The 14,196-nt window shown below is 35.8% G+C and overlaps 1 protein-coding gene across 3 annotated transcripts in view; it reads left to right on the top strand.

Moving 5' to 3' along the window:
- The first annotated feature begins 3,813 nt into the window (after positions 1-3,813).
- Positions 3,814-14,196, top strand: part of klg (klingon) — a 1,029,592-nt gene continuing 1,019,209 nt past the window's right edge. For all 3 annotated transcript variants that reach the window (XM_081726054.1, XM_081726053.1, XM_081726052.1), the window contains exon 1: positions 3,814-4,250. In XM_081726054.1, coding sequence (XP_081582180.1) covers positions 4,190-4,250 — 61 coding nt within the window. In that variant the 5' untranslated portion in view covers positions 3,814-4,189. The remainder of the gene's footprint in view (positions 4,251-14,196) is intronic.

Genomic DNA, 14,196 nt, shown 5'->3' with positions numbered 1-14,196 from the left:
TGTATTAATAGTTACACTTAAAATACTACATTAAAAGTTAAAAATAGCAGCAAATAACACTGTTATTTTTGTATACTGTTGCTTATTCTAGTTATAATGATTATAACGTGGTAAGAAAGAAATACTTTCAAACAATTTCAAACAGTGAAAATATCATCTATTAAACGACAACTAAGTAATTCTAAAACAATGTTGTAATATACGTGTGATTAATTAGTATTAGTTACTATTTTGAATGAATTGCTGAGCATTCTTTGTCACTGCCACCTGTCTCGTAAGGCAAACTATCTTGCACTTGAGACGATGATGAATGGTTGTTGTAGAAATGATAATACTCCTGCGGAATTATTCCTGTATTTAACATAGACATAAAGTCAGCTTTCTTGCCTGCTGATATTGGAAGTGAATTGTTGTACAGTTTAGGAATATCAAAATGAATTGGTCTCCCAGAACTCCTACGTCCACGAACATGAATTTCACTAAAGTTACTGTCTCAAATTTTTTCCTGGAGTTAAATTGTTTAAGAAATTCTTTTCGAAACTCGTAATCACTTAATGCGCTTCCAATTTATATTCTTGTTCGCTGTATCCCTTGTTCGGTTTTTCATAACCATACTATTGTGCCGCCAAAATGTCTTGAGCCGTGGCAAAAATGCAAACTAAAGCTCACACCCACGTATTGAGCCAATAAGGGTTCAGCTGTTGCTAAGCGAGAGAAGCGGGTGGAATTCCTTCAGCCGATGGCAGCGCTTGCAACGGAAGACTAGGGATCAAATCAATGCGGCATATCTTTAGTAAGTTTATAGTACTTAAAATTTTTAGGTTCCAAACGAGTAACTTTGTAGGGATGTTTTGACGAGAACCAGCAACGATAATCTCCCATTCACGAGTCGTATAAACCTTTGATGCTGCTTTGCTCTTTCCACTGAAGAACGTATGGAATCTGCTTCTAAATAGTTCTGATCTCTCTTCATAAACTTTAAACCAATAATGTTCAGTCAATGATGGATGATTCTGAATTAACAACATAAATAGTCCCGTTACGTTGTACATATTGGTTTGTGTTTAGTGCGGTACGTGTATATGAAAAGCACAAAACTTGTTTAATACTAGAAAGTAACTGTTCAAAGTACATGTCCAACGATGTTGTGATATTAAATGTTTCTTTTCCCCTCATACTCACTCCATAGATAACAAAACCCATGAGAGGTTGTGTTTTCGTAACTGGTGAAATTTATATATGATAACTTACGTTTATAGAAGATGCAATCAGCAGCAAATGGTGTGTACAAAACAGCTTGAAGATCAAATTGACACACTTCAAAAAGTACTGAAGTACTGGTGCACAAGGTTCTATGTCCAATATTTGCAAGAATATCAGCGAACTAAAGTTCTATGTCCGGACATATAACCGTTGTGCTCTAAAAATATTTCAGAGGACATATGACAATGTTTCATTTATTACTTCTCGTAAACAATTACAATTTCGTATGCTTTCTTCTCGTCATGTGAAAGATCACATCATGGGACATCTGTGTATTAAAAACTCAATTTCGAAAAAAATTGGACTTAGAACCTTTGCGCTCTAAGGACGCGTTCTGGTCTGCCAACACGTCAGTTTGATCCCAATCGAATGTATTTGGTGTATGAGACTGTTCATATCTCAGGAATCCTAAGCCTGCACGAAATAATATTTCAAATTTTCATATGGTAGCTGGGGGCCGCGGTGGCTCAGTGGTAGAGCGTTCACCTCTGGTGCTTGGGGTCCCGGGTTCGATCCCAGCCCCTGCCAAGTGAACTTTGTGGTGGACAAACACCGTGTGCGTGGGTTTTCTCGGGGTTCTTCCGTTTCCTCCCACTTTCTTCATTCCACCATTTCATTCATCACTCATTATCACCGTCTCCTTTAGCCTAACCGGCATAACCGTGGGACGTAAAACTTAAAGATTTCATTTCATTTCATTTCATATGGTAGCTGAGATTCTACTAACGTCTCAAGTTGATCTCAATCGACTACGTTTCATGTATCAGTTTTGTTCTTGAAAGTATAAAACAAAATTAGACTGTCAATAACTTAGGAACCGTAAGCCTACACAACTTAATATTTAATACACTTATACAGCACACCAAGGTCTACCATCAAGACAAACCTTATCCCGATCAGATTATTTTAATTTCTTTTCTTGTCTTTTTTTTTTTTTTTTTTTTCAAAATATGACACGAAATTCGACCATCCATAATTCGGAAACCATAAGCGTGCAGAACATTCATATGACCTTATAGCAGGTGTAGTTCTGCCACTATGCCGAGCTTTATTCCGATTAGGTTGCCCATCACAAGTTTACTTGGTCGGGGACCGAACCAGGGATCCCATGTACCAGAATTAAGCGCTCTACCACTGAGCCACCGTGGCCCCAATTATTCACACTGTTCGTGAATATTTGAATAAGTATTCGCAGTCAGTGGTGTATTTAGGATTTTGTTATGGGGTGCTATGTACAACAACAACGTAGAAGCAGGGAGGCAATTGCCCATCTGAGTTTGAGAATTAAATATAGTTTAATCGATTGTCTACTAAGGAAAAGAACTTGAAACTCGTATGCCGGTGGAGGATCTTATCCCCCACCCCACTCCCTCGAAGGCAAATCTGAAACGACGCTCCTGCAAACACACATTGAATATTTTTAATCTCATTTCAACTTGACTGATTTCATTTTAGAGAAAAATGGAAGTTTTCAGTTTTATCTGTGTACGTTTTTATCTGAAGGATAATGTTGAGACAAGTTGGAGCTGAAATATACTGATTGCAGTTTTAATGGCAAGAATTGCAGACTGGTGACTCTTATGTGATATTATGCACACGAAAATTTAGCAGTGAATCTAACCTTTTATTCTATTCATAAAATAGAAAGGTAAGCATCCTCTTGGTTTTCCTAATATCTAGGGCTGCTTATCCCCCTCCCTCTTAATTTTCTTTCATTCAAACATTTACTTTTCTTTATAACTAAACGATGTAAATATTCCTTTGCTATAATAACTAAAGTCCCTTTATGCTGATATCTGTGCTAACTTGGTGTGGAATACTAGTTTCGCTTGACAGCTCCTCTTAATTTTGGTGTTACTGACGACAACCGACTTGAATCACAACTAACAACGGTCGAACATATGATAGGAGAAACTAAAGAAAGTAACAACAAAGAAAAAGAAACGGAAGAGTAGGATGGACGAAAGAAAGAAAAAAAGAATGCAGTTCTTACAAGAAATGAAATTTGACAAATACAGTATTATTTCTGAACAAAGAGCATAAGAAAATGGAAAGTCAAAGAATTTATTTCGGGGGAGGTGCTCGAACCCGATAACCCTCCCAAATACGCCACTGCGACACAGTAGTCATACGTATAATTATTCGGACAGTCGTTGGTGATTCGAATAGTTATTAGCACAGTTGTGAATAATTATTTTTACAATTCTCTTTATTCAAATACGAGTCTTGCAAATTGGTCGAACGATAATTCTGATAATATTAACGCTGATAATATTAACGATAATTCGGATGAATGTATTGTTGAAATATTCAAGCCAGTCAGTATTCGAATTTTAACATCACTGTATTCGAACAACAAACCGAGTTGGTTATTCTTTTTTATTTCGACGCGGCGAAACGAGTGTAGATGTAGCGAGCGAAGTAAGTGAAGAGCAAGAAGAACCGAACGAGGAAACTCTTGTATATATGTGTGTGTGCGAAGCGACCAGGGAGGCCCCGGAACGAGCATCCAATCCCAGCTGGCAGGAGTGTCAAGCGAGTGGTGCTTGTTTGACTCTTAGTTGCTGTTCGGTGCTTGTCGGTGGCGCTAGGCGTACAGGCGGCGAAAAGCATTTTTTTCTCGAAGTGCGGTGACGGGTTCGCTCGCGTTTCAAACGATACTAATTTACGGTACGAGAGCCAAACACAACCCAAGAAACAAAGAGAAATAGATACAAAAGAATCCCCCTTTTTTTCTGTGAAAGCAAGACAAGGAAAAAATTGACAAAATTTAGTATTTGTTATTGTTAATTTTTCCTGGTGGATTTGTGAATATATGTTTTAATTACTGTGTCCATTGGAAATATATTCTAATAAATATAAGTTTTTGAATTAAAAGAAAATCAAGATAAAACAATTTAATTGATAAGGGTGTCTCAGAAGAAAAATGGGGATACATATAGTCCAGTTTGCACTAGTTATCCTTTTACAAATGGGCATCTATACCGGTAAGTTCATAATTTCTGATTAATTATAAAACTAAATATTACAAAATCTTTACATTAAATCATCGTAATACCAAGTACAATGAAAAAACAATGTGATATTTAAATTTCAGTACACTGAAATTTAGAATGATTTGGAGATTTTTTGAAATTTGCAAGCGGGAAATCCAGATGGGACCCATATTGCTGTATTCGTGATATTATACAGCGACAATCGAGCAGGCCACGATTAAAGTCTGTGCTTAATCAACGCTAATGTTCAATGTTCAAATCCTACCGAAATTGGCCAGATGGTCCGAGGTGCAGGGTTCAAATCCCGCCCGGGAAATACTAATTTCCTTTATCCTGAATGACAATAACTACTGTATATAGATTCTAATGGCAATATAGCCTCTTGGATACCAACCATTATGACTTTTCATGACCTATATTACGTAAGGCTACGATAATTCTCACACAAAATCACCCAAATGTATACGATTGAAATGATTTCGTTCAGTTTTTGAATGAATTATTAGGGTTCTAGTCTTCTGAGTGGGGAAACTTCGAATCGATTCCCGGTGAGGACTTCATGTTCGGATTCTCGGTTAGTCTAAAAATCCATGTCTCATATAGCATCTGCGTTAAATTGGGACATTAAACTCTTATATAAGTCCAATTTTAATTTGAAATGTGTATTATTAAAACCGAAACAGATCAACGCCCCTACATTTTTAATCAAAAGTGAGCTTTCCTACAAACTGTTCCCTTCCTACAGCCTGATGTGTCTACGGTACTTCTGACTTAAGTTAATATTTACGATTGTGCTATATGAAAAACAACCAGAAAGTTATGCTTAAAGATAGTTACATGGACTCAGCTGTACATGTCAATATTGTGTGACAAAATCTGTAAATACTTGCGGTTTCTTCCGTGAGAAGGACAATCCAATATCGAAGGTTTCGACCGCCGTACGCAGCCTGTTGTCAAAGTGGGTTTGATTGTTTTTTTCCCCGCATTGTCTACGGTCAGTCAGACGATTCAATTAACCTCAATGCTCAACTTCACTGAATGCTAAAATATCAATATTTCTGTGTTTCAGGTTCATTATACGTGTGATCAGTCAAAATTTAAGATTTTTCCTGTATTATTTTGGGCTTCCTAAATATTATGTTCACTAAAATGCGATTTAGGCAGTTTGATAAGGTTGCATTTTGAATATGTTATTAAAAGATATAACCAATTGCTTATGTTCGAAGAAATTGCTATTGGACATTCGAGGAGAGCTTCCGCGTGAGTATATGGTTAGCGTACACGTCTTCTGTACTAGAGACCCGGGTTCGACTGCCAGTGGAAGCTTGTATGGTTCAGATCCGACATTACACCGTGCTCGTGGGTCTTCTCGGGGTTCTCCCGTTTCCTCCCACTATATTCATTCCACCATTTCACTCATTTCTCATTATCACCGTCTCCTTTAGCCTAACCAGCATAACCGTGGAACGTTAAAGATTTAATTTCATTTTTTTCAGATCCGACATTAAGGTGTAAATCGGTACCTGTTATAACACCGATATTAAAAAGGGACCCAAAACTCGACATCAGCGAACCAACCATGGTCGTCCGAGGAATCGCAAATTCAGTTTCGGTGTAAATGCTTTTATTCTTACAAATAATTGCGTTTTTCAATCTTACAGTTAGCTTAAACGATATGCCGTAAATAGATAAATTATTCATAATTGTTGCTTTCAGTGTATTTAGATCAAGCTATTTCCTAACATTAATCTTGGTGTGGTCAGTGCATCGACTTAGTCTCATCATCTCTTGTGGGGCCAAGGTGCTCAGTGGTAGTGCATTCACCTCTGGTGCATGGGATCCTTGCTTCGATCCCAGCTTTTAGCTCTTTCGTGCCTAAGCGGTTAGCGTACGCTCCTTTGGCGTGGTAGACCCAGATTCGATTCCCGGCGGGAGCTCATGTGGTTTGGATTTCTCATTAATCAGTAGGTCCCATCTCATGTAGCCTCGCTGGTGAAAGGGACGTTAAACTCAAAATCAATTCAACTCGATCTCGGCTTACAGCAAGTGAGCTTTGTGGTATACAAACACCGTGTGCGTGGGTTTTCACGGGATTCTTCCGCTTCCTCCCTCTTTCTTCATTCTACCATTTCCTTCATTTCTCATAATCACCGTCTCGTAAAACAAAGATTTCATTTCATTTTCGTCATCCCTTACTATTCAGGAGACAAAATACGTTACTTATGGTACTATACCGTCATTTCATTATAATTTTTACCATTGAATTGGCAAGAAAAAATAGTGAGAAACTCCTGAAATCGAACATACAATTAATATCTCCAAATTGGCTACGTAAATCATACCGCATCAAAATAAATAAATAAATAAAATAACGCAAGCTAAATGTTTTGAGCTTATATACCGATCTTGAAAACTTACGCTAAATCCAACCACATTCATAATATTATTCGAATTTGAACTTCCCTTTAAGTGCAGAGGCATCACCTGTTTTCAAGTTTAAATTTAAGGGAAAGAAGATTGCAACCATTAGATACTTCTCTAAAATTTAATGGGAAGTAGACAACTTTTCTTTAATATTTAATGTATTTTTGTTTGTAGCATGACGTTTTTAACGAACGAAGTTAAGAAACTATAAATTATTATGAACGCACACTCAAATCATAAAATTACAATGCATTACCGTAATACAGAAATAATGGATTGCTAGGGAATTACAGCTACACTTTCGTTGTTTTGTATACTTAGTTTTTTACTGAAATATTTTGTACTTTTTACTGCGCTTGCCACATCATATATTTCGGGAGCTCCCTCATGGCTAAGTGGTTAATGTACGCGCCTTTCGCATAGGAGACCCGGGTTCGACTCTCGGCGGGAGCTCATGTAGTTTGGATTTTACGTTAATCAGTAGGTCCACGTCTCATATAGCCTCGCTGCTGAAAGGGACGCTAAACTCAAAATCAACTCAACTCAGCATCATACACTTCGGGAGGTATTACTGGCGCTACTTCGATACACGGAATTTATTGGTGATTTTGGTTGGAATTTAGTAACCCTTTTCAGTAGCGAGGCTATATGAGACGTGAATCTACAGTTAAAAGTGGAATTCGAACCACTTTAATGCGTTCAAATTTTAAAGTCTTCGTACTGGGAGTCGAACCCGGGTCTCTGTGCACCCAAGACACTACTAGCCCAAAAAAGAGGGCGATGCGAGGTTCATAACTAGTATTTCAGATTATTTATTTTGTTAAATATGATATTACCAAAAAAAATTGTTGCAAATCATGCTTTTCATCATTAAATTTGCCGAAGTCTGTAATTTTGAATTTTTCGAATTCGATATCAGACAAAATCGTTAAATGTCTCCAAACATTAGTTCTATTTTTTGTTGCACGAAAGTATTATGTGATGCTAGTTAATAATATTTTTTTAGCATACCATCTACAAATATTTATATCTTAATTATTCGTTAGTTCCCTGAATTATGTACAGTGCATTATTATTATTATTATTATTATTATTATTATTATTATTATTATTATTATTATTATTATTATGTAGATAGTAATCCTTTGTATCACACTGATTATGAGGTTCTAGATTCGATTCGTGGTGAGGGAACGACATTTTGGTTCGTGGTTCGCTATTGTAACGCAATCAGTGGTGATATTCAGCCAGTTCTCCAGAATCTGTTATTAAAACATTTCGAGTTCGCAAGAACCGTTTGTTATACCCAGACGTAACAGTAAATTTTACCCGGTTATACTCAGGAACAAGTAATTTTTAGTTTAACTATCTTTGTTTTTAGAAATTCTTATAGCTACACAATTAAACATATGATTTCTCAGAACAAGATGTAAGCGTTTATTTCTTAATCTCAAATGTTCAGATATCAAGAATGATAACTGGGATCACATGAGTGTAGTGGTGAAGGTTATTTATATTTGAAACGAATATAGGCCTATACCAATTGTCGATCCATTTTCTGGATTAAGGTTTTTCCAATACTTTTTGACTACCATCTATCTTGGATAAATCTAATTTCTCGCTATCTAATTTCGTCACATAGGCCTACCTCGTATTAGGATGCTGTTTAGGTATCTACTTGTCACTTGTGGTGTCCTAAGAGAGTTAAGCTTTTTCCTACGTATGCAGCTACTATTTCTTCGCCCTCTCTCTCTCTCTCTCTCTCCACTGGAGGCAAAAATTAGAATAACACCACTGGAGGCAACTTAGTACTACTTCCAGTCGAGAAATCCTGAAATAGTAGCAAAGCGTTCATGTGACGCACCTTTAACCTATAACTTTCCATGGGTTGTAACGCCAGACAGTTCGGAGACAGTTGCTCAACATACCAAAATTATTTTCCAAGAAGTAGTGTAGCACATTCGATTTCTGATGGAAAATCCGAAGTTTTAATGTTGATATGGCGTTACGATACACTCTGGGACCTGCCCCAATCAGGAAGAAGGAACTCCGGTGTTAGAAGTCAGGAAGTAACTCATGCGATGAAACTGGAAATGCTGATCCGCGTCGCCGAACATCCGCCTGGTAGTCCTTGCTTCCCATGGGCTGTTGTGCCAACAGGGGGTGTTGTTTGAAAGCTAACGTAATCATTTTTTTTTTCCTTTTCTTTCATTGTTATAAAATTAATGGGAGGAGTTAACCGAAATCAACAAAAGGAAACAGACGATCGGGGCAAAGGTAAAATGAATTTTGTGAATATCATTCAACCAATACGCATACCGGAAAATTTGGAATATGTGATGCTCTACGCTAGTCGAGTGTTTTTGTAGCTTATATTTTTGGGAATATTCGGTTATTTACTCATAATAATTTCAAAACAATAAGTCATTGAAAGTAGGCTATTTTAGTTCTGGTTATTTACAAATTAGAATATACGAACTTTACATTCGTGAATAAGCGGCTAATGCAATTGTTTTGTTTGCATGTGGTCCGGTTCCAATCTCGAAATTTATTTATTTATTCAACACAAGAGCCTCTGGGCCCAATTACACTATTGTTCCTTAGAAAAACATTTACCCACAGTTATATATATATATTTAACAAGATTATACATTTTTATACTTTCATTACCACATATTTTTAAATGTATTCTTATATACTGTCTCCAACATTCCAAAAACAGGGGCCGCGGTGGTTCAGTGGTAGAGCGTTCACCTCTGGTGCTTGGGGTCCCGGATTCGATTCCAGCCCCCGCCAAGTAAACTTTGTGGTGGACAAACACCGTGTGCGTGGGTTTTCTCGGTGTTCTCCCGTTTCCTCCCACCTTCTTCATTCCACCATTTCATTCATTACTCATCGTCACCGTCTCCTTTAGCCTAACCGGCATAACCGTGCGACGTAAAACTCAGATTCCAAAAACATGTAAAGCAGAGGTAATGCTTTCAGGAGTTTGATGCAATAAGGGCGTAAGTCTGAAACATGCAGTTGGAGAAAAACGATGTTGAAAATTTAAGTAGCGTTTTTTTCTCTTACATAAAACAATGTAATATGCAGCATTTTATTCCGATATTGAATTGCAATGTTACCAGGAGGCTAAACAAGCATGGCAAAAGCCACAAATACGTTTGATGCAAAAAGGGCGTAAACTCGCTTACGCCCTTATTACATCAAACTAATCAATTGTATTGTAGGAACCACTCTTTCTCTATATAGGAGAGTTAGTGAGGATATTTGTTCTTGCCTTTTTGCAGTAAAATATACTCGTATTTCCTATGCGGGTTTTACCTGACGGGACATGCGATTGAGCCTTGTAGAAAGATAGGGACAGTCAATTACACGATGTAATAATTTGTGTAAAAATTAAAAAAAAAATCTGTATACTCTCTCTTTTGTTTTAAAGTATGCACATTGAAGTTTAGTACTATTTCCGAATATGACTCATATTTTGGATACATGCCAGTTTTTCTATAAGCAAGTAATTTCAAGAATTTTGATTGTATCCTTTGAATCATATCTATGTGTTTTGCTGTTTTAACTGATCAACAGAGTGTCGCATATTCTAACTGAGATCTCACAAAACAGAAGTAGAATTTCATTAATGTAACATCGTTTTGAAACTCTCTACCTATTGTCATAAACAAAGCTAACATTTCTGTATGAATTATTAATAATTGTTTCAATATGATACGTAAAACTTAATTTAGCATTAAATACCACTCTGAAACAAGAGCAGTGGTCGTGTAGCATGCGTTGTCTGATATAAGTAGGATTAGGACTAAAGATAAACCCAATAAGTTAACGAATTTGATAAAAACTTCTAAGTTGTATCACTAAGGCTCTTTTATTTTTTGTAAATAATTCAAAGCTAATGGAGAAAATTGATATTTTGTTTAAAGAAAAAATAGGCCACTTATTACCAATAAATTAGGAGTTAAAATAATAATTGGGGACTTTTCTTGTAAACGTAACAGCTGTTAACGCAAGTTATGATACTTAAACAGAAGAGTTGCGCAGTTTTCTTAACTACAATAAAATGCCATCCTAACATTATCTAAATAGAAAGGTAAGTAGGTTTCCTCGAGTTACTCTCGTTTCCTTCCACTTCTCATTCCACCAATTTTTCCATTATGATTCACTTGCCTTTAATCATTGTCTCTCTTATCCTAAAAGAAATTATCGTGGGACGTTAAACTGTAAGATTCCATTCCATAAATAGAAAGCTATTTACTTTTCAAAACTATGTATGTTGTATATCTTTAAATTTAGCATTATTTACGAAAACGCGACAACTCTTGAGCAAAATAATGAGACCGAGAAATAGCGGTTTCTTTACTAATTCGTAAGGGAAATGAAAACAGGTCATGATTCTTATAGTTCAAAATAATAAATATTACTTATTACAAAATAATAAATTAATAAAAATTTCCAAAACTTGGATATGTCAAATATTTACGAAATACTGTAGAAGGCACAGACGTGCATTATAATGAATGTTAGTTTCATTCACTACAATAGATGGTCGCCGAACCAGAAGAGCAAAGAGTACTAATTCTTTGATATCCTACAAAAGATTTCTTTTGACAATTATAATTAAAGGCAGATTCAACAATTTCGTGTAAAATTGCTCAATTGTGGATGTTTTTCTTATGTACTATTCGGGAAATGTGCGTACATGGATAGACAATTACTTAGGGTATGTACTATAGATGCTGTACCTTATTTTTTATTTATTATTATTATTATTATTATTATTATTATTATTATTATTATTATTATTTTGCTATTAATATGCCCAAATTAGCTTATCTTATAAATAAAACGTTAAATAAATATCCTAACTGTGTTTTGGTTGAGCCTTTTTGCACTTTTTAACTTTTTTGACTCATTTTCTACATATTATTTCGAGAGTAAAACTAAGAAAACCGAGCATGTATAGTATCACATTACTTTCGTTTTAGTAAAGTCCCGTGTATTGAATAGAAAACAAAGAGAGGTGGCAATATGAAACCAATCATAACAATCAGTAATCGGTATTGTTGAGTTCTTTCTTTTTTCTTTTCTTTTCTTTCCTTTTCTTTCTTTTTTATCCACATATTTACTTACTGGCCGGCTGGGTTAATTGGTAGGTTGATTTTGGACTTGAGCGTCTCATTTAGCACTAAGACTGTATGATACGTGGCATTACAGCCTGACGTGGGTTCCGAGCCACATACGTTCCCACTGGGAATCAAACCAAGGTCTACCGCGTCGAAGACACGTGCTCTAACCATAGTCTGAGCGGACATGCAACCTGTCTGAAAAAAAAATTGACATCTTAAATTATATCAATTTTTAACTATTTTCGGGACTTGTGACTGGCCTGACTTTAATAACATAATAGGATCTATTCTGGAACTTATTTTAGGCAAATTTCTTAATACATCACTGAATTTTATAAATGATGTAATTACTTTTGATGTCCTTATCTAATATGTAAAATTGAAAGTGCCCATGTTTGTGACTTCGTCCCTTTTGAACCACTCTACCGATCTCGATCAAATTTTCAACATAGGTGAAGCTTGGGCCTGCAATGATTTTTGTCATTTCAATTTAAAAGTGTAGCTTAGGAGAGGAGGGGAAATATTCAAAAAAAAAAAAAAAATCGAAAATCACTGATAGTGTCGATTACATAGTTTTCAGGGTCGCTGATATGAGCGGTAACACTTCCAATGCCGTTTAAATCCAAAACTTAGTCTCCATTGCTCTTTATGTCCAAAATGAAACTATTATCCCCGTGGGAAGAATGGGTATACTGCTAGTAGATGATATGATTAGTTTTTGCATGAATATTTACATTTGAAGTGTGTACCTTTCTTAACTAAAATTTGACACTTTTTCGGTTAAAATTTTGCACCAAAGTCCCCCGCTCTAAATATTACAGTACACTGTCATACCGTTTCAAATGAAACAATCTAAGAAAGAAAAACGCAGACTTCTTTCGAAATACATTATTAAATTTTGGAGCTTTTATTTATTTTAGTTGGTTGGGACTTGCAAAATGCCAAATAGTAAATATTTACAGTTTTATTGAAAATCAAAGTTTTTATTGTTTTCCTTTTCCTTTTCTTATTTCTAGAAAAAGAGTTTCTTATCTTCATTTCTTTTTGAAGTCAGTTAATTGTATTCAGGGCCTAGAAATATTTGGGTCAATTATTTTTTATGAAAATGCTGTTTCATACGAAAGTGTAGGGGTTCAAGTCTTAACAAATGGGAGCCAATTTTGCTACTTGTTGTGAGCATCGTTATAATAATAATAATAATAATAATAATAATAATAATAATAATAAATATAATCTAATACTAATAATAATAGCCTAAAAACTATTGAACTTTTTAACCATTGCGAACCTGAGGTCCAGCGTACCGTCATCTTTACTTTTAGGATGAATGTAAAAAATATATACAATAATGCGAATTTCTAGTACACGTTAAAATTAATCTGCACATTGAATTCAAAATGAATTTGGAGAAACTAAAAAGTGTGTGCTTTTAATTTGTTGTCGGCACTGCTCAGTAGTAGTTGCGTAAAGGGTTTTCAGTTGAACTTGGAATCTAACAACATTACGTCTATGGATATCCTCGGAATCTCTCTTTTTCCTTTGTTATATTCTTTCCATCAGCTCTTTTATTATTTGCTATCCTCAATCCGTCATCTCTCGTAGAGCGCTCACTTCTGGTGTGAAGAGCTTCTGGTTCGTTCACAAGCCATGTGAGTTTGCGATTATTGTGGAAAGTGTTGCGTCTGTGAGTTTTCTCCGAGTTTTATCGTTTGCTACCACATTGTCATCAATTCTTTCATAAAGGTTCCCGGTAAAACATAGAGTTATGTGTTTTCGTCTCCTTTAAGTCATAGGCAGAGTCAGTGGCGTATTTAGGGCTAGCTATCGGGCTCAATCTCCCCCCCCCCCCCGAAATTCCACATATAACAATAATGCTTCTTACCATTTCTAAGGAAAAATATAAGTGCTTATTCACATGTTGTGCATAGCCCCCCCCGAAACAAAATCCTAAATACGCCACTGCCCAGGGTATTATATAAAACTTTAAGAAATAGATTTAGCGTGTCGATTATATGGACTGTATACTGTATATATGGACTGTGATACCTGTCGTGGGTCAGACAAAATCTCTTGTTTGCAATAGAAGTAAAATAGCTTGCATTTTATTATTCTCTGATTTTCTACAACCCTCTCTACTGATTTAGTACCTAATATGTGTGCTTCTTTGGTGCATAGGATCCTGGGTTCGATTCCCAGTGATAGAGCTAAAAATTCGAACGCACTATGGAGGTTCGATTCCCAGTGATAGAGCTAAAAATTCGAACGCACTATGGAGGTTCGATTACTCCTTAAACTGTAGCAGGTTCACGTCTCATATAGCTTCGGCGCTTAAATGAATGCTAAGCTCTAATCCAATTATGTTTTTTATATTTAAA

The sequence above is a fragment of the Thermobia domestica genome, chromosome 9, assembly GCF_964235325.1.
Source record: "Thermobia domestica chromosome 9, izTheDome1.hap1.1, whole genome shotgun sequence".
NCBI lineage: Eukaryota > Metazoa > Arthropoda > Insecta > Zygentoma > Lepismatidae > Thermobia > Thermobia domestica.
This window is presented reverse-complemented; position numbering and strand designations above follow the sequence as displayed.